Source organism: Rhinolophus hipposideros (assembly GCF_964194185.1).
Source record: "Rhinolophus hipposideros genome assembly, chromosome: 22".
NCBI classification, from domain to species: Eukaryota; Metazoa; Chordata; class Mammalia; order Chiroptera; family Rhinolophidae; genus Rhinolophus; species Rhinolophus hipposideros.
In genome coordinates, this window is record NC_138068.1 from 104,861 (window position 1) to 132,493 (window position 27,633).

Consider the following 27,633-nt stretch of genomic DNA (forward strand, 5'->3'; position numbering starts at 1 on the left):
ACCTCCTCTGCTGCCCAGAAAAGAGCACTGAGTGCTGATGGGAACACACAGCTAATTAGCCCCTTTGGCGTCATGGCAGAAACTTGTCAGCAGGCCCAGGGAGGGGTGTGCAAGGCTGGGGGAGGTACGCACCCAGGAAGGTCCCGCAGAGCGTCATCCTGACTGGATGGGCACACCTCCACTCCGAAGCCTGGACACTCCGTCACTTCATGCTGGAAAAAGTTGCAGCACAAACTTCTGTGTCCCAGGGCCCTGGGAGAGCCCCCTTCTCATCCAACCAATCAGAGACAGGGAGCAGATAATCACAAATTGATGCCCTGCCAATGAGGCTCCCTTCTCCACACAATGGGCCCCGGGCTGGAGACAATGGGCCCCGCCTGCAGGTGGGTGGAGAGAAAACAAGGTCCCCTCACCCCAGGGACTAACAAGTAAGGGAGGGGAGGGCCCCTCTCAACTCTCCCCCCATCCTCCTCCCTCACTTCCCCTCCCTCTACTTTCATCTCCCCTCCCCGCCTCCTCTTCCCCTCCCCTCCCCACCCCTTGCTCCTTCCCTCCCCTCCTCCCTCCACCTTTCCCCTCCTCCTACCTCTCTCCTTCCCCTTGCCCCCCCTCACCTTCCTCCTGCCACTCTCCCTCTCCCTCCCGCTTCCCCCCAGACGGTGAGGCCAGAAACCTGGTGGAAGACCAGTCAGGATCAGGTGAGGTGAGATCATGTCTGGGGAACCCTGGCCTGCCCCCAACACAACCACTGGCTGCCTAGGGGGCAGGCTCCGGAGGCCCTGAATTGTGGACACCCCCACCCAGGTACGGAGCCCTGGATGGGGGGGAGGGTGAAGAGAGGACCAGGACCCAAGGCCTTAGGGATGGGAGGTTCATAAGGGGCAGGAATTTGGGTTTGGGCCTCTGGCAGTGGTAGGCACAGCAGTCCAGACCAGGGATGGGCAGGGGGTTGGGAGACCTTTCTGAGGTGACAGCTCCTGCCTCACCCTGTGCTGCCCACTGGACACTCTCAGCCTAGAGCTTGAGTCCCACTCACCCCTAAGACAAGTCAGGTGTCACCCACTGGGAAGGTCTCTATCCCATCCTCCGTGCATACTCACCTGCTTATGTGCAGCTGCTGCCCCTGACGGCAGGAGCCCTCCATCCCAGCTTCTATGAAGGGGCTCAAGGACGGACGCCTGGGAGGTGGGAGGTGGCATATGAAGCCCAAGGCTTCCTGGAACATTCCTCTGCAGCAGAAAACCTCAAAGCTGCCCTGCATGCTGGGCTCTAGAAAAGGAATTGCCAATTCTTGTCGTTCCCACAGACCCAGCCCTCAGTGAAGGCTGACGGTGACACAGACCACCCCTCAGGCCAGCAGTGAGCCCTGGGCAGTCCCAGACCACCTTGCACACTGGAGGGATGGGTTTGGGGGTCAGGCTTCACTGTCCTGGAGCCAGGAAGAGGTGGATTTGGACAGAGCCTGTTAGTGCGCCCCGGTGTGTCCTCCCATTCCCCCCCGCCCCCGCAGCCCCTGCACTGCCAGAAAATAGTTGAATGTCTCCATGTCTGCAGAAAGGCCTCTGGGCAGAAAATAAACTGGCAGGAGGTCCAAGGGGAAGCTGTTGGGGTACCGGCTGAGGGAGCAACCAGGATGCTGAGAGGCAGGATGGGGGAAAATGGGGTCCATGCGGGACTCCAGGGTTCAGACGAGCCACTTACTGGGGGGGGGTAGGTTAGTGGGACTCAACTACTCTGGTGTCCCAGGATGCGTGTCTTCTGAGTCTGAGGCTCAGGGCCAAGGTTGGGCTGGAAACAAAAGGTGAGTCACCTTGTTAGAGGACAACACAAGAAGAGCAGGACAGGGGCAGGTGGCTACAGGTGCTGCTGGTCTGTCACTGTCCCTTGTCTGCATTGACAGGTGTGCTCACAGAGAACTGACCTTGGGCGAGTTATCTGACTCCTCTGAGACCCAGTTTCCTCATCTGCAAAGTGAGGGCAGTGGCGGCTCAGGTTGGCTGCTGCTGAGTCAGGGCTGACAGCCTCCCAGCCTGGAGCCCCCAGAAGCCCACAGGCCCCTGCGGTACCACTGACACCAGGTACCAGAAGTTGGCAATTCCTGCCTCTCCGCCTCACCGGCGTCCTAACCTTGGGGAAAATGCATTCTTCAAATGGAGTTAATTAAGATTGATTATTTAAAGAAACAAGGGGGGCATCTATACTCACTTGTGCTGTTTCCTTTAATGAAACCAAACAGTCTTCTAATCCATCAAATGACAAAACCACTTGGACAAGCTCAGAGTCAGGTGAGAGGCAGGCGGCTGTTGTATGGAGGCCTAAGGGGCTGCAAGCCGGGGGCTGGGGTCCTCAAGGTCCTCCAACCCCACTCAGTATGGGCTCAGGGCCATCACGAGCCCCAGCCCCCACGCAGCTGTGACTGCCAGGACCACAGGTGGCCTGCAGCCCCTTAGGGTCTCGGGAGCATTTGCCTCTGGCCACAGTAGCCCTGGGGTTCTGGCTGTGGAGGGCAGTGGTCACAACCAGCCTCCCTCAGGGGCTCTGCAGGCCCATGGCACCTCCCTCCCGTGGACCGGAAGCCACCCCAAGGGAAGCCTTGAGGACATCACCTGCAATGGCTGTGCTCCCAGCTGAGACCCACACAGGCCCCAGCACTCAGCGGCGTGACCCAAGTGGCAGCCAGAGCAGGGCCTGGCCTGTGGGGACCGTCAGCAGTTCAGGTGGCACAAGCTTCCAGGGTGCTTTGTAGAGCCTCACATGTGCACCTAAGAAGCCCTCGGGTCCGCCCTCTGGCTGCTCTGCCCACTGTGCCACGACCCAGAGGCTGCCTGAGGCCTCTCAGAGTGTAGTCTGCAGCACAGAGGCCCCAGATACCCTCCCCACCCTCCCCTCAGCTTTCCAAGGACAGAGGGGCTTCCAGAGTGGTGACCAAGCCATGAGCCTACTGCTCAGGAGCAGGAGGGGACGTGAGACCCTCTCACAAGGCTGAGTGAGGGGCCCAGAGTGGGAGGGGCCAGAGGGGAGGGGCCACCATGGGCGGGGACCAAAGGGAGGGGTCATAGTGCAAGCTGAGGGGAGGTCACCCTCAGGTGTGGGGGCCCCATGAAGGTGGGTGCAGTTTCAAATGTCCCTGTCCCTATCCTGGCCATCTTGGGGTGAGGGAGGGCAGACAGAGCATGAGTGGTGAGTGAACTGGCCCCCCTGTCATTTAGGTGTGTCCAGAACAGTGAGCATGTTGCGGGCTTGGCCTGCCAGGACAGAGAAGGGGGAGGGCAGCTGACAGGAGGAGGCAGGAGAGAGACATAGGAGGACCAATGTGAGGAGGCAGTGGTGGGGCGGGGCTAGAGACCAGGGTCAAGGGGGCAGACAGAGATGACACAAACAGGCAGAAGAGGAGCTGCGTGGGGACAAAGGCAGAGAGGTGATGCAGAAATCAGCTGGACACGGACACACAGATGGACAGAGAAATGAGGAAAGTTGAGAAAAGGAGAAGCAGACAGGCCGCCAGGGCTCCAGGACAGTGGGCGCCTGGCAGAAATCTCCCTGATTTTGTCCTTTGCATGACCTTGTACCCTGTGGGGTCGTACCTCATCTACGCGTCAGTGCATGCATGCATGGGAGGACGTGTAGGGCTGAGAACGGAGGGCTCAGCCACTTGCCCTGCTCCAGAGTCTGCTTAAGTGGCTCTGGAATTCTGCTCCCTGAACAGATGGCCTCGGAGATAAAGCTGCCCGGAGCCTGGACAGAGAGTAAGGCCAGGGCGGTTGCCATGGCAGGCCAGGCTGCTGGCGTCTGCTTATGGGGCCATGAGAGAGCCACCCACAAATGTCAAGATGGCTCGTAGGGAGGGGAGCCCTTTGCCCCCACAGCAGCAGCAAGGAAGCTTGGTGGAGCCATGGGCACCAGCTGGGGTCTGAGGACAACAACCTGGCCACATCGGTAGAAATTCTGGCCCCAACTCTCCGTCGGGAGATGCCTGGCTGGGAGCTCAGGACACACTGAGCTTGGGGTGGGTCCAGCCACACCCAGCATTGGAGCCCAAGAGCTAGTCTGGCGTCAGTGCTGGGTGTGTGGAGGAGGAAAATGTCACACAGGGCTCTGTGGAGGGCTGGAGGTGACAGGTGGTGTCCCAGAGACCTGAAGGAGGAAAGGGCAGCTGGAGCCCTCGGCAGAGCTAGTAGTGTGGGACAGATCCTGGGCCCAGCTCTCCCGTCATCCCAACAAGCACACTAAGCCCCTTAGCGAGCCAGGCAGGTCGTCCCCCTGGGCACTCGGCCTAGGAGACATCACATCTGTGCCAGGCACTGTGCACGTCCGTTCATAAAGTCCCCCCAGCAGGGTCAACAGTGTTGTTCCCAACCTGCAGAGGTGACTCTGAAGTGCCAAAGGCCAGCGGGTCCCCTGGACAGCTAGGACTGCATTCCAGGGTCTTCTGGAGCCAAAGCCCGGCCTGGGCCATCTGCACCACAGAGACTCCTCTGGTACCTTCACGGGGGGCTCATTGTGAAAGGGCTCCAGGCACAACCAGCGAAAGCTTCTGGACAGGCCAAGTCTCCCCTTCCCCCATCTTCAAAGGTGAGACACAGGCAGACAGGGCACAGAGGCTTCTCCCACCTCACCCTAATGCCATCCTGAAATGAGCAGGGGACATGAGCAAAGCCAGAAGTGCAGGAGCTACAGGGGGGCTGCCAAGGTCTTGGGCAGGTGCCTGAAGGACACATCCATGAGGACAAACGCAGGGAACACTGAGCACAGGGCCTTCTTGACCTCAAGCCTGGTAAGTCTGGGATGTCTCAACTAGCCAGTGGGCCTAAACAGATGGATGGGTGGATGATGGTGGATGGAGGGATGGATGTCATCCTTTGTCTGGAAGGAGAGAGAGACAGGCCGACTGAAGACGGCTACCGGTGCGTGGTCCCAGGAGAACAGGCTGGGGTAGCAGAGTGGAAGAGCCTGCCTGAAGAGGGCCCAGGGCTGGCTGGGGGGGTGGGGGGCGGTGCCGTGAGCCTAGAACCTGCCCCACCTTCACCAAGGTGGTAACCAGGACCTGAGTACATCAGGGAGTGCGGCTCCCCGGCTAATGGAAGACAGAGAAGGCCAAAGCGGTGTTACAGAAACAGGGGGACACATGCTGCGTTTCCATGGGAAGTTCAACCCTTTTCACAGTTGAACTATTCCTGGGTAATTGATAAATTATAAAACCCTGAGACACAAGTGGAATCAGAAAAAGCCTGCTAGCCTCCCCATCCTGCCTGGGGAGACCCTCACTGGGGGCAGCCTCACCAGGGAGGGGGCACACTTCCTCCTTACACAGCCCTTGCAGGCCACTCCCCCACAGCCTGGCCCCATCAACCCAATTATAGCCGAGGAACTGAGGCTCAGACTAGGCTCCAGGGGGAGCTAACAGCAGAACAAGGGTCCCCTAGACACCCCAAACACCAGAGCTCACCTTCCCCACTGGCATGGGAGCAAGGCTGCAGCTCTGAGGCGGTGGCAAGAGAGTGAAACCCCCTTTCTGAGTGGCCATTGTCCTTCCACCTGTGCTCCCCTGCTGCTGGCCCCGCCCCCACCGCTCAGCGGCCCCAGGGACACCTGTATGCAAATGGCACAGGGAGGGCCGGTCCTGTGCACCATGCGGGAGAAGCTGGAGGGGGCAGGGAGGGCTGCCTCAGGGTGACATCCACGTGCTCTGGACAGACAGGGTCCCCCTGGGAGGGACGCCCCGTGGACGCTTAGGGCGTGTGCTTACAGTGGACCTGCCACAGCAGTCAGTGTGTGGACTTGAAGCTGCCGGGCCACTCATTCTCACCGCTGCAAAGTATGCCTGGAACGCCACAACAGACCAGTGCGAGTTTGCATGAAACAATCCCGGAGGTCGCCTGGCGGCAGCAGGAACAACAATGACTGAACCCGGCCCTGCCGTCATCACAGCCATCACAGCAGCCGTCCGAGTTTCAGGTAAGACTGATTCTCCCTGTTTTGTGGGCTCAGAAAGGGGAAGGGCTTCTCTGAGGTCCATGGACTCGGGCCACAATGTGACCACTGCACTGGCTCCTTGTCCTGCGCCAGCAAAGATGGAGCAGATGTCCCGTGCAATCACACAGAACACGGGACAGACGCGCGTGTGCACACTGTGTGCATGCGGGTGTGGGCGGGGGGGCAGGACACAGTCCTGAGACCCCACAAAGCGCTGGGGTCAGATTGGAGGTGACAGACTCAGCTGGACGTCCAGCGGGCACAGAAGGTGCACACCGTGTCCGCAGTCTCCCTGCTCCTCTGGGGCCTCCCGCCAGCTTGACTGAGGACCCAGACACGTAGGCACATCCTGGCACTCACTTCCAGACCAAGATTCTAGACCCCGCTTTAGGCTCCAGGTCGACAAGCAGCCGACACTCTCCCACCATTTCCTTTGTGTAGCTGAGTGCTCACCATTGATGCCTGCAGAGGGGGGCACAGATGGACAGCTGTGGCCGGCAGCCGCTGTCCCTGGACAGACCCACACCTCATGCACAGAGGGGCTGCCGTCCTCTGCCTGGCAGGACTCATGCTCAGCCTGGCTGGTTCTGAGCTCCCCAGCACCTTGGACGCCCAGCCCTGCTGTCCCCAACACTTACCTGGAACATGGAATAAACCTGCCCAGGTGTGGAGGTCTCTTGCCCACTGAGGGGTGGCATGCACAGACACCAGAGTCCCCACAGCAGCTCCTGGCACCTCCAGGGCTCATGTTAAACACCTGTGCAGTGAGTTCCCAGCGCAAGTCACCTCACAGCCTGCTCAGGCTCTCCAGTGGCTGCCCACAGAGACCCTCACTTGTCACTGCTCCCAGGGGCAGGCCCTGCCATCCAGCCCAGCCCCACACAGCCCCAGCCTTGCTGACTCTTGCCTTCCCCACAGCAAGCTCCTTAGCTCCCTTCTTCTCTGAGAAGCCTCCCTGACACTTGTCCAGCTACCCCATGTCCTCATACCCCTCCCGGTGACCTAGGGTGTATGTGCCGGCCTAACCATTCTCCATGGCACGGCCCCTCCACAAAGCAGGACCCACCATTCCTCCAGCACCCCCGTTCTCTGGCACCCCCCCACACACAGAACAGTGCTCGCCCACTCTCCACCCCGGGCACTGTATGCTTCCTGAATGAGTGACAAGAGTAAGACGGGCACGCAGTTCACTGGCTTGGGGACAGTTGGCCTTGAATCTGCCATGAGCTGTGGGTCCCTGTGCCCCTCAAAGAAACCACAACCAGAAGCAGGAACCTCTGTAGCCCAAGACCAAGTGGCCCCTCAACCTATCCCCACCTTTCCTGGAGGTCTGTGGACCCCAACGCTTGCTTACCCTCTCAGCAGGCAAGTTGGTGCCTGGAGTGGCAGAAAATCCCAAAGCCACACTCCTGTGGTCAGAAACGGGAGCGCATCCCTCCCAAAGCCCCACACCAGCAAGTTCTGCCCACTCCAAGCCCTCGGCACAGAGGCCAGGCCAGGTGTGGCTGCTCCACCCAGCTGTGACCCTGCAGCGCTGGCCTGACCCAAGGTGGCTACACGCTGACCACCCTGCAGGGGCAAGGGGACAAAGCCACAGGGAATCAGCTGGCTCAGGGGCTTGGTGGCCAGGCTCCCAGAGCCCATCCCAGGGCCGGTGCAGTCCCAACCCTAGCCAGCCCTCCACGGGTCTACAAACTTCATCTTTGAATCAGGGTTCAGAGGTTAAAGTTCTCAGCTCATTGCCGCCCTCGTGACCCTAAGCCTAACTGCAATCCCGACCCCGGTCACTTGGCCTTTAAACCAGAAGGTGGGGTATGTGCGAGTTGGCCCACCTGGCTTCCAGGAGGACAGTACCAGAGGGAGCACTGGGGGTCATGCTCCTCATGAGGCCGAGCCCAACATGCGGGGCCACCTGCTGGCCATGTGGACCCTACCACACCCACAAACAGCCCATCCACCCCACTCCTGGGTCCCAGACCACAGACACCAGGACTGCAGACCATGGTCTTGCAAGAACAAATACTACCCTTGACCATATAAGCACACCCAACCCCTCCAGCGACATGATAGAGAGACTCCAGTCCCCCCCAGTCCACAGACCAGAGCTAAGGCCCAGAGAAGAGCCAGGATTCAAACCCAGGCCTTCTGCCTCCAGAGAGCACTCGCCTGTCCCTGCACATTAGTCTGGAAGCGAGAGCCCTCAGTCGGGGAGAACTGACAGCAGAGCTGCACAAGGGAGCTGTTTGTGTGAGTGCTGTGTGCACGTGTGTGCATGTCTGTGAGTGCTGTGCACACGTGTGTGCATGTATGTGTGAGTGCTGTGTGCAAGTGTGTACATGTCTGTGAGTGTGTGCACGTGTGTGCAGGTCTGTGAGTGCTGAGTGCACGTGTGTGCAGATCTGTGAGTGCTGAGTGCACGTGTGTACATGTCTGTGTGAGTGTGTGCACATCTGTGTGAGTGCTGTGTGCACGTGTGTGTATGTCTGAGTGCTGTGAGCACGTATGCACATATGTGTGAGTGTGTGCAAGTCCACACTTCTGTGTGAGTGCTGGGTGCACGTGTGTGCTGTGTGTGTGCACGTGTCAGTGCTGAGTGCACGTGTGTACATGTCTGTGTGAGTGCTGTGTACACGTGTGTGCACATCTGTGTGAGTGCTATGTACAAATGTGTGCACACATGTGTGAATGCTGTGTGCACATCTGTGCATGTGCGTGCAGGTTTCTGTGTGCACGTGTGTATGTGCATTCCCGTCTGTGTGTGCTTATCTGTGCATGTGTGTTTGTACGTGGTGTGTGCACATGTATGTGCACGTCTATGAGTGCAGATGCACACCTGTATGCATTCACCGTTCCTCCCCCGCCATGAGAATCAGGCAGGAGAAGGCACAAGAGCTGCAGGTCTAGCCCCTCCCCCACAGAGGACCCCCACGGACCCACCCCCATCAGCCACCACCTAGTGAGTGAGCACCTGGACACGGGCCCAGGTCTACCCTCCCAGCCTCCCCCACTGGTGTTTCCATGCCTCTCAACCAAGACCATCACACTGCCCTCCACCTTCTTCTCAGACCATGAGGCCTTCCTCCAGGTGGGCTGTGTGTCCCCCAGACTAAGGCCTCTGGGGCCCTGCTCCCCCAACCCTCGCACGTGCCAGTCACAGCAGAGACACTGTGACCAGTACTCAGCCCGCAGGCCAGCCCGTGCCCTGCCCTGCCCTCCTGGCTGCCTCCACACTGCATGTGGTCAGCCTGTGCCTCTCCCACTGGACAGCAGCAGCACCTAGGTGCCAGCCTGGCCCTGACAGAGCGCCTGTCAGTGCCTGCTGGGTCTCCCTCTCTAACCTGACCTGGAGGTGTGTCCGCAGACTACAGCCACCAACTGCTTGTAGCTGCCTTGCCTCCTGCACGTGACTAACCCGTGTCTTTGGCGCCTTTCTTCTGGTAATTTCTCACATTTATCCTGCAACGTGGGGACTGTGTTGGAAATGACTCAGGCCTCATCAGAAAGTGAAAGCATGATGGGAACATCCAGGGAGAGAGTGCTCTGGCCACTAAGCTTCCCTGGCCCAAGAACCTTCCACGTTCCTCTGGTCTCAGTCTGGTCTGTGCACAAGCCCACAGGAGCGGGGATGGAGGCACAGGAAGCTGTGGCTGCCACCCCAGGGACCGGTGCAGGTCAGAGAGGAGGTTAGGGTGAAGGGAAAAGTCTGCAGCAGGAAGCCACCCTGGATTTCAGCGTCTAACACGCTTTGTTTTGACCTGCAGGCGACAGGTCACAGTGGCCAGCAGCTCTGTGAGTGGTCCCCCCACTCCCACTGCAGTGTCACTGAGTTGTGAGGTCTTAGTCTGGAGCCCACTGCCTGGACCCCTCAGCACCCCTGCCTTAGGGGACCTTGCTGGCTCACTCACCTGCTTGGTGGCAGCTATGAGGGCACAGCGTACAGATACTTGCGTGTGCTCAAGCCAAGCTGATGGGGCCCAGCAAAGGCTGCGTGCCCACGTGGGCAAGGGTAGCCACATCAGGACGGGGTGGCTGGACACAGGCGTCAGCTTACAAATGGGGGCACGCTGGTTCCCTCATCTCCTGCCATCAAGGGTCAAACACCCACAGAGCCCACCTCAGACATTTCAGCTGTCCACCTGGCTTAGCCCCTGTGACAGGTGAGGGGTTAGGGGGTGTCTCTGCTGAGCCAGGCATGCCCCTTCCTTGGCTGGAGAACAGGTGGGGCCATGCCCACCACCTCCCTGCACCCAGTGACAGCAGCCACCATCCTGTCCTGTGCCCCCCACCCCCAAGGCCCCATCCTTCTGGCCGCAGCCCCTCCCCCAGCACAGCCACAGGCCCCTCCCACTCCCCAGGCTTAGTCCCGCCCAGCTCCTTTCCCAGGCTCCTCCTACTGAAGCTTTTCTGGGAAGCTTCCAGATAAGGTCAGGGCGTCCTTGCAGCTCTCCCGGCCAGGCCCTGGCCCCTCCTCCTCGCAGCCCTTATCACAGATGAAATTGCACAAGTGATTGTGTCATCATTTGTCCAGCATCCAACTCCTCAGAGAGAGGGTGAGGGACAGCGTGGGTCTCTTACCCAGCGCCTGGCGCAGGGCTAGCCCGAGTCTTAGAGCAGTGTGGATGGGTGAAGGAAGGACATTGGTAGCACTGCTGACGCCCCGTACACATCTGAGGGAGGATGCGAAGTGGGGGTCTCCCAGAGCAGGCTCAGAGAACAGGCCTCCTTTGAGAGGCTGGGGGAGTGGGGAGGGGCCAGGCCGGAAGGCTTGGTGGGGGTGGGTGGGTCCCACACAAAGGGCTCTGTCTGCAAAGTTGAGCCCTGCACCTGCCCTAACCCCCCTCCAGCCACTCGCCTGGGGGAGGGGCCTGCGCCTCCCACCAGGGTGGGCAGCAGATAGGTCACCTCTTCCTCGTGGCTCTAGAGCTTGCTCAGAAGGCCTTTGGGTGTACAGGGGCACAGAGCTGGGCCCCCACTTGCCCTTGTGGGCTGAGTGCAGAGGCCAGCCCACAACAGAGGCTGGGGGCCCCTGGAGGTCAGCAGAGGGGGGCAGAGGCTGGCACATTTCCCCAGAAAACTGCTGCAGACCCTGCCCTCCCTGCAGAGACCACAGAAGTGAAAGCAGCTGTCCTGAGCAGGAATGTCACAGATATACTCACCCAGTGCCCTCAACACCCTGAGGGCAAGGACTAACCCCCCTCTTCCTCCTCCAAGCTGGAAGGTCAAGGGGGTCTGAGAGGGGCTGGGAAGGGAGGAAGAGGGGGAGGGAGAGGAAGAAGGGGGTAAGAGAAAAGGGGGGAGGGGTGACAAGAGGAGGGAGAGGAGGGGATGGGAGAGGAGAAGGGGGACAGAGCAGGGAGAGGAGGGAGAAGGGGGGAGGGTGGAAGAGAAGAGGGCCTGGAAAGGAGGGAGGGGAGGAAGAGGAGGAGGGAGAGGAGGGGGAGACGGGAAGGGGACGGCTCTGAGTTTGCACCTGAGCCCTGGCTCAGGGGCTGAGATTCTCAGCAAGCCCAGCTCTCAGGGTGTGTGGGGGCCTCTTCCCTGAGCTGCCCATCCTCCCCTCTTCAGACTCGCTAGAGGGTGAAGCCTGAGCTGGCCTGTAGGAGAAGCAGGACAGGCTGTGCCCTGTGACAACTGCCAGGCTGGGGGACAGAGGGGGGTGGGGTAGGTGGGGGCAGAGTGCACCCAGCGGCCTTCAGCAGCCCAACACTAATTCTCCCTAATTGCTTTAAAGTTGTACTAATTGAACTGATTGAAAACAGTCTGGGGTGGGAATGAAGAAAGAGAAGGATGTTTTCTTAGAAGTCAGTGGCCCATCCCCCAGCCCAAGCTGGAGGCCCTCAGTAGCCCAGGATCTCAGCTGGGCGACTGTTTTTCTTCTTACCCCAGATCTAGCAAGCCCCCTGCCAGCTTTGGAGTTGGGCCTGGTAGGTACTGGGAGAAGGGGTGTCGTGCGGGGTCTCAGCTCCCGCTCCCCACATAAGAACACAGGACATTGTGAGGCCATAAAGGAACACCCACGGAGCCATAGGTAGGGGAGTCATACCACTATATTCTCGCTGGAGGCTGGATTCACATGACGTGTGACCTGCTAGCCGCTTTTCTGCCAACTAACTGACTCCCACTCCCCAATGTAGCCGCGGCAGTTATTTCAGTGGCTAATGGCTAACCAGCTACAGCTGACGGCCAACTAGCCACAGCTGATGGCCATCTACTACCAGAGCCAGCACCTTTCCACGTGAGGCCGAGAGCCTGGGAACTGCTCTTCGGGACTTTGTCCCCACAAGGGGACAGACTGAAACCCAGGGCATGTCCAACCCAAGGCTGGGTCACCCCATGGTCTCCCTGGCGTGCAGAACCCACCCCAGCAGGCCCAGAGCTCTGCACAAAGGACCCTGGGGCCTGCCAGGCTCCCACAGACCTCCGTGCAGCTGCCACTTCCATGCAAATATGACACATTTGTTCCACCACCCAACCAGGAGACCCAAAAAGCTGACCTGGACCAGACCCTCCTCTGGACCTCAAGAGAAGGGGCCAGCAAACATTTGGGGAGGGGAATGGGTGTAAGGGGTCTCTCACCAGCTCGAGCTACAAAAGTGGACTTCGGCTCTTCTTTCTCAGGTTAGTCTCCAAGCCTCCAAACCCTCATTAGCACAGTCTGGATTTGCCTCAAAGCCACCCCCTGCATCGGGAGGGTCGCACAGTCCAAAGAGGGCCTGCCGCACGGCCCTGTGACTGGCTCCTGCTTTTTGGTCTCTGCCCCATGCCACAGGCTGCAGTGGGCAGGGATCCTGCCTGATCAGCTTAAGCATGGCTCACACCCAAAGCCTGGGGGCTCTCCACATTGTCCCCCAGTGCCCCCCAGTCTCCAGGCCCTCGAGGTGAACCTGGTCTTCCCTTTCGGGGAGGGACCCTGGCATACTTTCCTACCAGCCAATGCCTGTCTGAACACTCCCAAGCCCATCAGAGTGGTTCTAATCATGTGTGACCTAAAAATGAAGGGGTTGGTGGGATGGGAGTGGTCTCTCCTTTTCCTCCAAAGAGGCTCCAGGGAAAATGTGTCCTCCCAGGCTAGGCCTTGCAACCTGGCTGGACTCTCCAAGGGGTGTTTTGGGAGGCCTGGCCCACAGGAAGTGCTCAGCCAGTTTCTCTGTACCAAGTGGCCTGGAGAAGCTGGCCCGCACCAGGTTTGGCCGGTGTCTGCTCCACCCAGAGCTGCTCCCAGCTCAAGCTCCACTTAGCTTCAGGCCCACACTGGCTCACTCTATGGTCAGCCTGCAGAGGGGACATGAGGAGGGGACACGAACTCCTGGGAGGAGGACTCTCGCCACGCCCTGTATGCAGGAAGGGTCAGGGTGGAATGAATGAAGGCAGATATGAGCAGATGCCAGGCCTACCTGGACACGAGGAGATGGGTATCCTGGGAGAGGGGCTGCACTGGCACCAATGAGCGAGTAGCAGGGCTGAGTCCTAGGATTCTGTCCAGTGTGTCCTACAGAGGGAAAAGGATGAACCCTGGGAACCCAGTTTTCTGTTTCACATAATTCCTGTTCTTGTGGAGAGACGGGTGGGGAGACCTTGGATCCAGCTGAGGGGCTGTAACCAAGGTGGGGAGAGAGGCAAGGTCAGGCCTGCCACGGTCTGAGGTTTGGGCGCCCAAGAAGAGGGGACAGTCAAGGCGGTCGGGACAGGTCACGGAAGGACCCACTCTTCTAAGGCAGGGCCAGCAGAACACAGAAGGGCTTGGGCAGGCTGTAGGGGACAGCTGCCCTGCAGGGAGGGGGTGGGCACGGCTCTGAGCCCAGGGGACAGCTGCAGAGGCATCGTGACAAACAGTGAGATGTTCAAAGTGGGGATATTTGGAGCAGGAAGAGAGGTAGCTGGATAATGAGCTAATTGGCAAATGAGTAAGCAGTAATCGCTTGATGAAAAAATGTTTACGGTGCAATTAGCATCTGTGCCATAAATAAAAGTTTAACTGTGTTTATTATAAACTTGTTGAGCCACAGGAAACAGCTCTCCATGGCTGAGCCAGCCTCTAATACTGTTTGCTTCCTGCCACGTCTTCTGTAAGTGTGCTCTCAGCATCTTCAGCTCTCCCTCCTTCTCTGGCTCACATCTCTACGCCCTGCCCCGTCCTGATCTAGGACCTGAAGGGACCCTGAAGGGACACGAAGAGCCGACACCTCCCTGGGCCACATTGCCTCCCCTGCCCAGACCCTGCATTTCTTCGCGGGTGCGTATCCCTGACCTGAGCTCCATGTTCCCACAAATGTACTCCCATATGACTTGCTCTGCACCAGCCTGCCGTGAGGCCAGGTATAACACCTGCTTGGCCTGGCCCCACCCTTCCAGGTGCCCCAGACTCTCCCCTCACTCCCTGTTCCTCCTATGAAACCCTACCTCAAAGTCGTCCTCTGCCAGCCCTCCCTCACAGGTCAGGGCTGGGGGGAGCCTTCATCCTGCCGCCTTCACTTCGCATCCATCAATCTCTGTTTTAATTTTTAAGCATGACAGAGTTCAAACCAATGGTAAACACTGGGACTTCAGCACACTCCCTAGGGAGCACCTCGGAAACTGGTGCATGGCATTGTTTGCAGATTACATTAATGCGGCCACACGGAATAAAGCCCTTTGCAACTTGCTTTTATCATTCAGCATTAGTTTTGAGGTGTGTCGGAGTTGGTCTGCCGGAATTAAACCCTGTGTGGCATTACAGGGAGTGGATAAAATCTGTTTTCCTGCTGAGGGACTCCCGTGTCCACTTTTTGTCATAACAAGTGCATTTTCCACAACCCTGTCTCCCTGCAGCTGGGTACATGGTGACCCTAGGTGTGTGGTGACCCTAGTTGTGCAGTGACCTGGGTGCAGGATGACCCTGGGTACTGGGGTGACCCTGGGTGTGGGGTGACCCTGGGTGTGGGGTGACCCTGCCAGTGGATGAGGCTGTCCAGGACTCCTGGTGGCCGCCCTCTTGCCACAGCCACCACTTCACATGTACTCACTTGCACACGGCGTGCCCGAGTTGTCAGTTTTAGTACTTCTTTGCATCACAGATAAATGGAGTGACGTGGCCACCTGGAAAATAGGAAAGAAAGCAGCTTTTTGGTGTCCTGAGTGTATGTGTCTCTCCCAGCAGGCAGGGTGCCTGGCAGGGACAGTGACGAGACGGTGGCAGACCTTCCAGGATGCTCTGTGAGGACAGCGAGGCTGAGAGAGGCCTCGGGTTTGCTTGAAATGCCAGTGTTGAAGCCACAGGGCAGGACCCCGCTGCGGGAGAGAAGGCATGGCTGCCTGGCCACTGGGAGGAGCAGGCGCCTTCCCCCTCCCCTCCTGCAGTTCCCTTTGTCTGCAGTATCCTGCTGCTCCCTGCCCTGTCCTAGCCAAGGCCGCATCAGCACCGACTCTCCCACACTCCCCACATTTCTGTCACAGACCTTCCTTGACACCTATCCCGAGCGTGTCTGTCCCCCACACTGTGGGCTCCATGCACCTGCTTCTAAGTAAATACCTTCATCTCTGGTCCCTATGGACACCTGCCTTCCCTCTGCATGGTGTCCTCAGGGGAACCTGAGGTGGGGACAGCCTGGGGTTGGGGACAGGTGCTGCCTCCCAGAGCACCAGGGTTTCGGGAAGGGTCACCAACCACCACACCCACCAAGTATGAGAATGATGGCAAAAAGGTGAGCTGTCCCTTTAATTTCTTCCCAGGCAAAGCCTCCAGACTACAAAAACAACATTTTAATTTAAATTCCGATCCACATTCATTCACAGAGCAGCTCTGAGCATGGATCTCATTAAAGGCTTTAATAGATTTTATAGGACTTGTCACATCCGGAAAGGTGATGGAGCAAATGCATTTTCTCTGCTTTCAGAATTTCAACAATGGCTCGGAAAACACATTTGCCATGAAAACACAGAATTCTGTGCAGACAGGGAGAGAGGTAAACAGGGTGCTGGTGACCCCACCCGCACACCGGGGCCACTGCCACAACGGCAGGAAGAGGACAGCAACACCCAGACCGTTTTGCATGGAGCAGGGGAGCCAGGGAGTCCCAGTGGCCAAGCCCCTGCAGGGTGGGGCCAGACACCTTGCCTGTGAGCCCATGGCTGCTCTGTGTCCACAGCTCCCTTGATTTGGGGCAGGAGAAGTAGCTTGACCTTTGACCTGGCTTCTTTCCTTCAGGGCCCTGGCCAAGCAAACACAGGGGAGGGGGGCAGTTGTGATCAGCTGGCTACATCAGGAGCAAAGACACAGTGGGACAGCTAGCTCATCACGGTTTGGCCAGACTGTCCTGGTTTTAAAACAGTCCCCAAAACCCACTCACCCAGGCAAACCAGGGTGGTGGGCCACAGGGTCAGACAAGCAGCGGTTAGCCCCTCAGTGTACCCCACACAGGGGGCTCAGGCCCCCGTGGGTCCCTCAAATTCACATTCACGAGCAGAAGCAATTGCTGCCCTTGGAGGCCCTTCCCCAGCCGGGTGCTCAAGGCCTTGTGGGGCGGGGCCTCCTGTGGGTCCTGGCACCCCAAAGAACATCCCACCAGCTCTGCAGTCCTCCCCACTCTTCTTCTCAGAGGAGGCCACAAAGCCTGGGGGCACCTGCCCCACACTGGCTCAGAGTGTAGCCATCTCTCAGAGCAGTTCCTCCCTCTGGCGTCTGCGACCACCCCTGTCCCCATCTGCTCGCCCACAGGGCCACCCACCTGGGCCTGGAATTTCTGACAGGGGAGAAGTGTTAGGGAGCCATCAAAGAAGGGCTCCGAAAACAATTGTGTTAAGAATTTGGCTTTTTTTTTCACATGGGTCCAAATAGTCATCATTTTGGTCTTTGTCACACTGATCAGTAGCTTAATGTTTTTTTGTTGAATTTTATATGGAGGATGGTAACTTTTTGACAAGGACTCCACACTGAATGCATGAATGAATGAATGAATGAATGAATGAATGATCAGGGTACGGTATGGCATGGTGCCTTGTTTGAAGGTCCGCCTTTGGGAGGAGGCCAGGGACCCATGCACCCCATGCACCCCACACAACTGGTCCCATGAGTTCCATGTTGTCCACACTAGTTGTGGCCAGCTCTCCACACACGCCCAACCCCCGGCACCAGCCCACCCCACACACTGGGGGGCTCTGTCCAAGTCTCCTGGGGAGCCCCTCAAAGAGCCCATCCCAGGTCTTGTGCGGACTCAGGAAGTGATTCGCATCCTTTGGGGATGTGTCCCACCCACCCTCCCAGAGCCAGAGGTGACATGCAGGTGCCCCTGGGGGCTGCCTGCCTCCTGGATGCGGTGGGGATTGGCCACTGGGGAGAGTCCCGCAGGAGACGGGGGCATTTATTCCCACAGCCCCAATGCAGGGCCTTCACGCACACGTCTCAGATTCTGTTGGGCAGCCTCCCTGGTTCCTCTCAGATACACCCTGAGCACACCCAAATCCCTTTATTCAGCTCTCTTCAAATTTCCCGTTTTGAGGGTGACATCAGTCTCCTACCTGGACCCTAACTGACACAGATCCCTAACTTGGATCTTATACCAAAATAAATCCTAAATGGGTCAAAGATACAAACATTTAAAAATAACCATAAAAGTACTGGAGAAAAGCATGGGGAGAGTATTATGAGCTCACAAAGCCCAAAACATAAGAGATTAAGTACCTCACATAATAAAAAAAAAAAAAAAGTCTCTACATGGCAAAACTACTTTAAATAAAGACAGGAGTCAAATAACAAACAAGGATAAATATTTATAAATATTTAGGAATAAAGCTTTACTACAGTGTTTCTCAGAAAAGAAGACCTAGCCAGACAATCAGCCCTAATGCATCTTTTGGAGCAAAAATTAATATAAGACCTGATCTTATTTTGCTATAATACTGGGTCTTATATTAATTTTTGCTCCAAAAGACACATTAGAGCTCATTGTCCGGCTAGGTCTTATTTTTGGGGAAACTGTATGTAAAGAGCCTGTAGAAATCAATAAGACAAAGTCCAACAACTCAATAAAAAAAATGGGTCGAGGATATAAACAGTTTACAGAACAAGGGGAAAACATAACTTTCAAAGACATAAAAAGTTGTTGAACCTGACTCATGATAGGAGAAATGCAATTTTAAGCTGTGGACTTTCTCCTTTAAGCCTCAGATTGGTGAAGGTGAAGCTTTCCTACCGCGGATGTGGCATGTGCGGGAAGGATGTGGGGACCCAGCTCTTCCCTGCTGCCGTGGGCGTGTCGGAGCTCTGCTGGGGAGGGGTGGGGGGAGCAGCCGCAGGGGACCTTTCCAAGTTAAACCGCTCTCGCTTTTGGCAGCACCAACAGGAGTCTACCCTGGGACGTTCTCACCTTTGGGAACACACAGGTCAAGGACGTTGCTGCCACCAGTGCCCCTGAAAAAATGTAGGAGACAACCTACCTGTCAATCAACACGCACAGTACTGCCCCCAGAGCCGACGAGAGACCCATGGCAGGACTGATGGCTCTCCTGGCTGAGGAGCAGGGGACACCATGTCCCTTGTGCTTTTTCCTTTTTGACTCGTCTTCATGTATGACCTATTCCCCCTGCCCCCAAAACAAGAAAAATAAAATATATTAAAATATTTAAATATACAGTTTTGAATACCCACTTCTGTTGCCAATCCCAGAGGTTCTGACCCTGGGACCCCGGGGTGAGGAGCCTGAAGAGATTCTGAAGTGCTGGGGGTCCGGTCTGGGAGCAACAGGTTGCTACTTCCTTTCAATGTCTCATGGGAACAAGTCCCAGAGCCCCACAGATGGGTCTCCCCCAGGCCCTGCATGCTGCTGCCGCAGTGGGCAAATGTAAGGAGACACTGCCACCCTCTGGTAAAGGAGGGAAGAGACACTGCGTGGGGACTCAGGTGGGGTCCGAGGACCCTGTGAAAGCTGGGGTTCCTCCGGGGCCAGGCTGCGTGTGGCCGGGGCTTGCTACGAGGGTGCACACTGGTGGTCTGAATGAGTCAGTGTGTTTGCTGTGCTTCAGCTGGAAATAAATAAAACCCAGGTGACCAGGCCCATCCTTGACCTGCCGTGGCAGAGGGAGGGTCTGAAGGTGGACAGGGGCCCCAGGCGCCACTGAAGCAAGTGTTTAAGCTCTTTGCAACGTGCTGCACAGACCAAGACCAGGACCCCTGGGAGATCCGCGGCCTGACACACCCTCCAGCCCTGGGGTTCCACCAGGACAGAGGCAGGATGAGAGAAGAGCCACAGCAGGTCGGCTGGAGAGGACCCGCCCCACCAGAGTACCCCACCTGGGCTGAGAGTTGAGTTTCAGCCCAACCCTCGCCGGCTGCCCAGTCCCTCCTGGCTCCCAGCCCAGCAGCGTCCTCAGCTGCCTGCCCTGCCTGGAGCACAGGCCCAGCCAGACGCCTCCAGCACTGGTGTGCGGAGGTCGTGGTGAGCAGACAGACAGCCCACTCCGCCCACTCTGAGACCTGCTCTCCACATGGGTCCACCTTGCAATGCACACACAGCACATACTTCCATCCCCTGCCCGTGTCTACACTGCAGTGCACCCACCTGGTGATCCCTGCACAGACACGTGTGTGTGTACAAACACACACACACACACTCACATCTGGAGCCAGGACAGCTGGACGCCACCTCCACTGCCGTCTGTGGACTAAGTGACAACACAACCATCCAGGACAGAGGTGCCAGTGCTCTACCTTCAGGGCCTTCCGCCACCATTCCCGCAGGCGCGCCCGGTCCACGGCCCCCTGCCCCCCCACCCCACCCCACACACACACACCCCACACAGACACTTCCCGTCTAAAGCCCCAGAGTGATAACTACATACGGAGTAAATTCTTTGATGTGAGGGTCATGACTTCACAAATATATCTTTTAATATTTTCTAGAATGAGGTTTTTGTTTTTGTTTTTTTATTTTGATTTTGGGGCTTTTTTCAAAAGCCTCCCACTGCCTTTGGGGAAAAGTCCACACTCCTCTCCATGACCCACCCCCTCCCACCAGGCAAACCCCCTCAGCACTTCCCGTAGGCCTTGCACACGAGTCCTTGCACACGTGTCTCTGTTGGGGGCCTCTCCTACGCGCACTGTAAGCATTTCCTAAGGACATCAGATAAGTGCCAGTCATCTGGTGGCTTTAAACAATCAGAGATTTCTTCTCGCACAGTCTGGACAGAGGAACTCCAAATCCAGGTGAACACAGGGCCTCTCCCTACAAAGGATCCAGTGAAGGGCCCTTCGCGATTCCTCCAGCTTCCGGTGCCCAGGCGCCCTTGGCCTGTGGACACATAGCCCCAATCACTGCCTGCGCCATCACTTGGCATCCTTCCTATATTTTCTATGTCTGTGTCCAAATTTCCTCTTCTTCTAAGGAGTGGACTCCAGTCTGACCTCGTGTTAAAATCACATCTGTAAAGACCTGACTTCCGTGTAAGAACACACTCACATTCCGGGGGGTAGGACTTCAGCATCTTTCTGCAGACACATTCAACCCAAACACTCACTAATGGAGAAAGCAATAAAATGGTACCACCAAGTTCAAAGGAGAACCCAAACCAAAGATACATAGGGAGGCCATCAGGAATCCTGCAATGAACTTGAAACTGGTCAGAACCCAAAGCGCAGTCCTCATTTGTTTTGCACTGGACACTGCTGATTTGCATTTCTATGAAGAATTGTTTGCATTACTATGAATTTTCTGCAATTATAGAGCATTAAAATAGTTCAAAGATAATGAGAGAGAAAATTTGGAAGAGTAAGCCAACAGGACACCCAGTTAATTTTTTTGACATTTCAAAGTCCTTTGCAATTTATCCTGACAAAATTTCAAATGGAAGTGGAGAGACCCGAGGGCGGCCCGTGTCGGCACCACCAAAGTTTGGCAAACACGGGCAGTGGCCACCTTTGCCCACCTGCCCGCCCAACTGGATGCCCACACTCACAGGGCCTCCTTGAAGCAAATCCCAAACATGATCCCACCCTCTCATTCATCAATATTGAAATGCGTAGTTTTAAGGCTTTTAGAGACAGAAATGACATGACCCTACTGGACAGCTAGAAAGTCACTCGCTGTGAAGTAAAGAACAGCCTGGAGGGGTCACTCAAAGGGGGGGAAAAACTCCCAGCCCAGGGCACACGAGACACACAGGGCACATGCGTGCCCACCACAGCAGCTCCCCCACTGCAGGGACGACAGCCTCACACAGATGGCAGGTCCCCAGAGCCCCTCTGGACACCACCATTTCCTGGACCCCTTCCAGCTGCCGTGCCCCTCTCAGGCTCCGGCCTCCCACTGCCCAGACACCTGTCCAGCCCCAAAAGACCCTGGGGCCCTCCCCTCTGCTACCTCAAGATGTAAGCTTCGGCTGCCAGTGTCCCCCTCATCACAGCACATTGCTGGGGAGGAGGCAGACTGAGGCCTCCCCAGGGACCCAGGGTTGCATGGGGCACCTGAGGCCTATAAGCTCCTCCCCAGTCACAATACCCGCTGGCTTCCGTAATCGTCCTCCAAGTCACACCCCCACGTTCCCTGCCAGTGCCCTCCGCCCCGCACTGGGTGGGGTCTCAATGGCTCCAGTTCCCACTGGCCACCAGCTGACAGCCTGATGCTCTGTCCGCCTCCCATCAGCAGCCAGGATGACTGTGCCATGTCACCCCTCTGCCTAAAACCATCTGTGACCCCCAATGCCTGCAGAGAATCGCATTCTGGCGTCCTCCCAGTCAGCCCGCCTGCCCTCAAGCCTCACCCCTTCCTTGACCCCGGCCTGAGACATGCACGATCCCCCACACGCCTCGCTCACTCCCCACCCTCCCCTGCAGCCCTCCTCACTCCTAGCACCGCTCAGAGGTCGCCTCTCCGGGAAGCCTGCCCTGACCCCCATCAAGGTTGGCCCATCACAGACAAGCCTCTCACATGATGAACGACCCCACAATGGAACTCCTCAGAGACAAGGCCCCTCTTGTCCCTGAATCCTCAGAGCTCACAAATGTGTGGAATGAACCATGTGCAGTCCTGTCACCAAGACTGGGTCCCACCGCTGAGGCCTCTTCTGGGTGTGTCCAGGTTATTCCTTAGGAAGGGTGCCAAGGGCCCTTGACGGGCATCACATGGCACCCCTGAGTCAACCCCATGCCAACTGTTCTGGCCAGTCTACAGCAGTGCTCAGAACTGGCCACTGGGGGCAGGGTTGGGCTGCATCGTGCAGGCCGCGGGCCACCCAGGGCGATGAAGAGGACCCTGTCTATCTATGCCCCAGCCCTGGGGGAAATAGCTGCCCTGCCATGTTGGGCAGAGGTAACCCAGGAGGGCCTCCTGAAGGAGAGGGGCTTCGAGATGCTTTCCCTCCAAGGCAGGGTCCCACATCTCGGGCCAGCGACTGACCTCCAGGTCGCCCACCTTCCTGCACAGGCTGGTGGTCCCCCACACCCCACCTCCAGGAAGCCGTCTCTGCTGCTTGTAGCTCACAGCCTCCTGTCCCACTCACAGGGACGTGAGCCCAGTGCTCACTCCAGAGGTCCATCGTAGCTGCCTGAGCCAAGGCTGGAGCCCCACATCAGGCGGACATACAGCATCAGCTGGCACTGGGTCGGAGCTGTGCAGGCACCAAGCAGAGCCCGCCCTCGGCATGCGTCCTCTCACCCTAATCCTCCTCACGCCCCCTGTTTGACACATGAGGACACGGAGGCTAGGAGAGGTCAGTACCGCACCTGGGTCACAGCAAGGACAGAGGTGGCTCTACACCTGCACTCCCAACCACCACCTGCAGACAGAGGCCTTGGGCTGAACCTGTGTCCACAGCAGCAGCCAACAGCTCCGAGGGTTTCCAAGGGGAGAGCGAGAGCCCGCGCACACCCTCCTCGATCCCGCAAAAGAAGCAGGTGCCCCCAGTTTGCACCTGCCTGCAGAGGGCCAGGTCTTGAGGAGCATGGGGGCCCCAGGAAGACCGGCCCCAGGGTGTCTACTGCGATGTTGCTGATGGTGGCTAAGAAGCACCCCCAGAACCACCTGTTCGTAAAGGGACAGGAAACACGGTGTGTTGGTACCTCTGCCAGCGCCTGGCACACCACAGACAGGTGCCCAGAGAAACCAGGAGACGGCCCCTGGGCCACACCAGGCAGCCTTCCTGGGGGAGCAGCCTGCCATGTCCCCGGGCAGGCCCTGCTGATAAACGGCTTGTCCAGGACTGTTCAGTGCAAAAACCTGGACACCCTCCTTCCCACAAAGGAGACGTTGGGGGCCCCAAAGTCATGGGCAGGAGAGGAGGCTCTGGAGAGGGCACAACTAAAGTGGGCACCAAGAAATGTCTGAGTGAGACCGGTCTGAACAGGGTTGCCATGACGACAGGAGAACCCACACGTGGGGGCCTTTCTGCTGACTCACCCGGGGCTGGGGTTGGGGCACTCATCCTCCTCCAGGCCCCGGCCAGCCTTCAAGCTTCAAGAAGACGCCTGGAAAGGAAGGACACCCAGGTCCTGGGCTCGAGACGCATCTCTGAAAACACACTGGCCACACCGCAGGCCTCGAGTCCAGTGAAGACCAGACAGGGAGGCCGGGTGAAGAATTTGGAGGGGAGGGGCTCTGGGTGCAGGAGGCTGTGACCAGCAGGAGGCCCCCATTCAGCCAGGCCCAAAGCAGACGCAGATCCTGGCTGAGCTCACTCACGTCCACCATCACCTCCATTCTGCTCCCCTCGCTGCCCTGGGCTCTGCTCCACTCCAAGCCTTGAATTCTGCCCACAACTCCTGCTGCCCCTGGTGTCCCCATACGGCCCCACCCAATCTGACCAGTGTGTCGCCCATCCCAGATGCCCCGGCCTGGCCTGGCACTGGCCCACTCCTTGAATGCGGAGTTACCATTGCTAACTCCAGCACTGGAGCACTCAGGCCCTCTCCCACCCTCTCCATTTCCAGCTGATGTCATCGCTTGGTGGCAGACTGAGGCCAGAATTAGGGGGTGGAGGCTACCCAGTCTGGATTCAAACCTCTGTCCTTCTCCGGTCACCAAAAACAACGGTCCACCCCCCAGGAGACTGGACTCTCCACACAGACCCGAGTCGTGACTCTCCTCGGTCTCACTCAGTCCCTCAGACGCAAGCCCCCACCCTGCCTACCCAGGGTTCCACACAGCAGGCCCCCACTCACTGACCAGAGAGCACAGAGAAGGCGTGGGCGGCAGGCAGTGCCCCCCTGAAAGTGGCCCCTGGCCGGAAGCTTGTGGGGGAGCCTCTGGGCCTGGACATGAGACTCAGCAGCAGGAACACATGTGTGGCCCCCTGCACAGACCTGAGGTGGGCACGGAAGTCATCCACAAGGCACAGGTGTGCTCGCTGTAGCCTGGGGCTGAGCAAACACCCCAGGGCAGGTGAACATGATGTGCGTGGGCAAGGTGCTGCAAACACACCAGGACACACACGTCCCCGGCACCAGAGCAGCGGGGATGGGAGACAGGCAGCATGTGAACATGGAACTCCATGCCTGCCCTGCCACCTCCCCTTCCCTGATGGCTGCCCCCCAGCCAGACATGGCATAAAGGCATAGGATCCGTGGGGCTACAGGGGGAGTGGGGTGGCCCCCACATTTCATGGGCCCCCCCGCCTTTCATGCCTGCTCTGGGCCCACAGGACGGGAGGCTGGCGCCCTGGACACAGCCTCAGGCCTGGCGACTTCACAGTCAGGCTCCTGTCCTGACCCAGGCCACAGGGACACAGGGACTGCAACTCTAGTGAGGATAGGTGAGGTGACAGCCACGTCCGCCCAAACTAGAAATATGCAGACCCTCTGACCCAGAAGTTCACACTGAGGAACGGGCCAGAGATGGTGCCAGGCACTGGCGATCTGCGGCTTGCCACAAAAGCACAGCCAGGGACAGCCCAGCTGCCCACTCAGGACAAAATGGAGCAGGGCGCATCCCAATGAGGAAGAAACGTGTGGAGACAGGCAGGAAAGTGAGATGGTGCCGAGCGCCCTCGGCTCTCACCTCCCGTGCAGAGCAGCTGGTGACAGAGGCCAGCTCAGGAAGGGGTCTGGAGCCGGGCGAGAGCGAACGCCTTCCCCACTGCAGCCTCGGGTGATTGTGCTGGGTTGTCTGTGAGCAACGAGTGCTGCTTCCCCACGAAGGACCCAGACTGCTAGGAACCAACTCAGAATCTCCGACACAGGTAGACCTCGCCACAGAAACCCATGCAGACGACACAGGGTCCACGAGACCCGCAGAGGCACCCACGCACGCACAGGCCCACGTGCAGAGGATCAGATGTGCTCGGTGGAACCCACAGAGCAGGGCCCTTGCACAGACCCCCGCGTGTCTGTCCTGACACAAAGGCACGCGTGCACATACACGCCAGGGCCTCCCAGCGAGAGAACCACAGGGACCCTGGGAGCCACCGCAGGCGCTACCTGGGCTTGCTCCCTGTCCTCCCAGCGCTCTGCCCGTCAGCCTAGTGGGCCCCGCCCCCTCCCTCCCCCGGCTCCCTCCCTCCCCCTCTCATTAGTGCTGCCACCAGGCTGAAAACCTGGTGGGGAAGCCAGCTGAGCTGAGGCTGCTGGCAGCAGGTCTGGAAAGTCCCCAGGTGGTGCAGAGCAGACTGGGGCCCCTGCAGGGGGCCTGCTTGTGGGGGCTGCACCTCCCTCCTCCACCCTGCCACTGCTGAGCTGGCCCACCAAGGCCACCAACGTCTGGCCACTCATCACCAGACAGGTCAGTGAGGAGCAAAGCAGGTGGGAGGCCGTGCAGTGACTCGGAGAGCACTGCTCCGCGACTCCTGGTGCAGGGGTGCCTGGGACATGCCTGGAAGGTGTGTGTGTGAAGGGACTGCTTTGATTCCACTTGGCGAGTGCACTGGGACGGGGCTGGAATCGGGCTGGGGTGGGTACATCCTCCCTCCCAGGAGGGTGGTCAGCAGCTGCCCTCTGCAGGGGGAGGGGGTTTGGGGAAGGAAACTGACCAGCCGAAAGTGCTGGCCAAGAGGAAGCCCACTAAGCAGCCCACCAGGCTCCCTGTGGCCACTGGACGGGGTGGATGGAGGGACACCCCATGTGTCCTCAACCCTGGCAAAGTGGCCACAACCTTCCCACGAAAGCACAGCCAGGGACAGCCCAGCTGCCCACTCAGGACGAAATAGACCAGGGCGCATCCCATTGAGGAAGAAACGTGTGGAGACAGGCAGGAAAGCGAGACGGTGCCGAGCGGCCCTCGGCTCTCGCCTCCTGTGCAGCGCAGCTGGTGACAGAGGCCAGAGAGCTCGAGGCAGCTGCTGCCCTAAGCTCACAGCCAGATCCCAAAGTTTCTGGTTGTTTCTTTCTCAGAAGCCAGCCCGAGGAGGCCCCGGCCCAGACCTCCAAGTCCGAGGCACCGGGCACCTGCCCAGGGCACCAGTCATTCCTGTCCCACCTCATGATGCCGGCTGCCGGGCTGGAGCCCAACAGCAGAGAAGCCCCCGTCCTGGCCTCAGTGGGCACCCATCTCTCTTGGGACAACGGCTCCAGGCACAATGTCACCGTGCCCGAGCCACTGCCGGTCCTATACGTGCTCCTGCCAGTGGTGTACTCCGTGATCTGCGCTGTGGGGCTGGTGGGCAACACAGTCGTCATCTATGTGATTCTCAGGGCACCGAAGATGAAAACAGTGACCCACGTGTTTCTCCTGAACCTGGCCATTGCCGACGAGCTCTTCGCACTCGTGCTCCCAGTCAGCGTCGCCGAGCACCTGCTGCAGGGCTGGCCCTTCGGGGAGCCGCTCTGCAAGCTGGTGCTGGCCATTGACCACTGCAACATCTTCTCCAGTGCCTATTTCCTGGCGGTCCTGAGCCTGGATCGCTACCTGGTGGTGCTGGCCAGCGCCCAGTCCCGCCATACACCCTGGCGCACCGTGCGGGCAGCAAAGGTGGCCAGCCTGTGTGTGTGGCTCGGTGTCACCATCATGGTGCTGCCCTTCCTCTCCTTCGCCAGGGTCTACAGCAACGAGCTGCAGGTCACCAGCTGCGGGCTGAGCTTCCCACGGCCCGAGCAGGCCTGGTTCAAGGCCAGCCGCATCTACACGCTGGTCCTGGGCTTTGCGGTGCCCATGGGCACACTGGGCGTGCTCTACGGGGACCTGCTGCGCAGGCTGCGGGCTCTGCACCTCCCTTCTGGAGCCAAGGCTCTGGACAGGGCCAGGCGGAAGGGGACGGTCCTGGTACTGGCTGTGTTAGCTGTGGGCCTGCTCTGCTGGACGCCCTTCCACCTGGCCTCCGTCGTGGCCCTGACCACAGACCTGCCCCAGACACCGCTGGTCATCGCAATCTCCTACGGGATCACCGGCCTCAGCTACGCCAGCTCCTGCCTCAACCCTTTCCTCTATGCCTTCCTGGACACCAGCTTCCGCAAGAACTTCCGCGCCAGCTTCCGGTGCCCAGGGGCCTGACCACCCCGCCCACTGGGGCCTGGCTCAAGGAACGTTCCACCTGCTCACATTCTGTCACCATTTTCTCCATGCAGACAGAAAAAGACACATGAAGGTTAGCCACTGACCCTGCAGAGACAGCCATGGCCTGTGTCTGCTTCCTGAACAACCCTGGCATGGTCGCCGGCGGGAAACCAGATCCTGGCCCCACCCTGCCTGAGCCACACAGAAGACCCTGGCGCAAGAGACATCCTGAGTCTCACCACAGAGATGGACAGATGGACAACCTCCCTGGACG

General features: G+C 58.5%; 1 protein-coding gene across 1 annotated transcript; it reads left to right on the forward strand.

Annotated features, from left to right (window-relative positions):
- Positions 1-72: 72 nt before the first annotated feature.
- On the forward strand, positions 73-27,356 carry NPBWR2 (neuropeptides B and W receptor 2; the record flags this gene model as incomplete). The annotated part of the gene is made up of 4 exons (XM_081033341.1): positions 73-124; positions 657-698; positions 24,577-24,687; positions 26,170-27,356. The coding sequence occupies 4 exons, from the start codon at positions 73-75 to the stop codon at positions 27,354-27,356; spliced, it is 1,392 nt and encodes a 463-aa protein (XP_080889467.1).
- Positions 27,357-27,633: the final 277 nt, after the last annotated feature.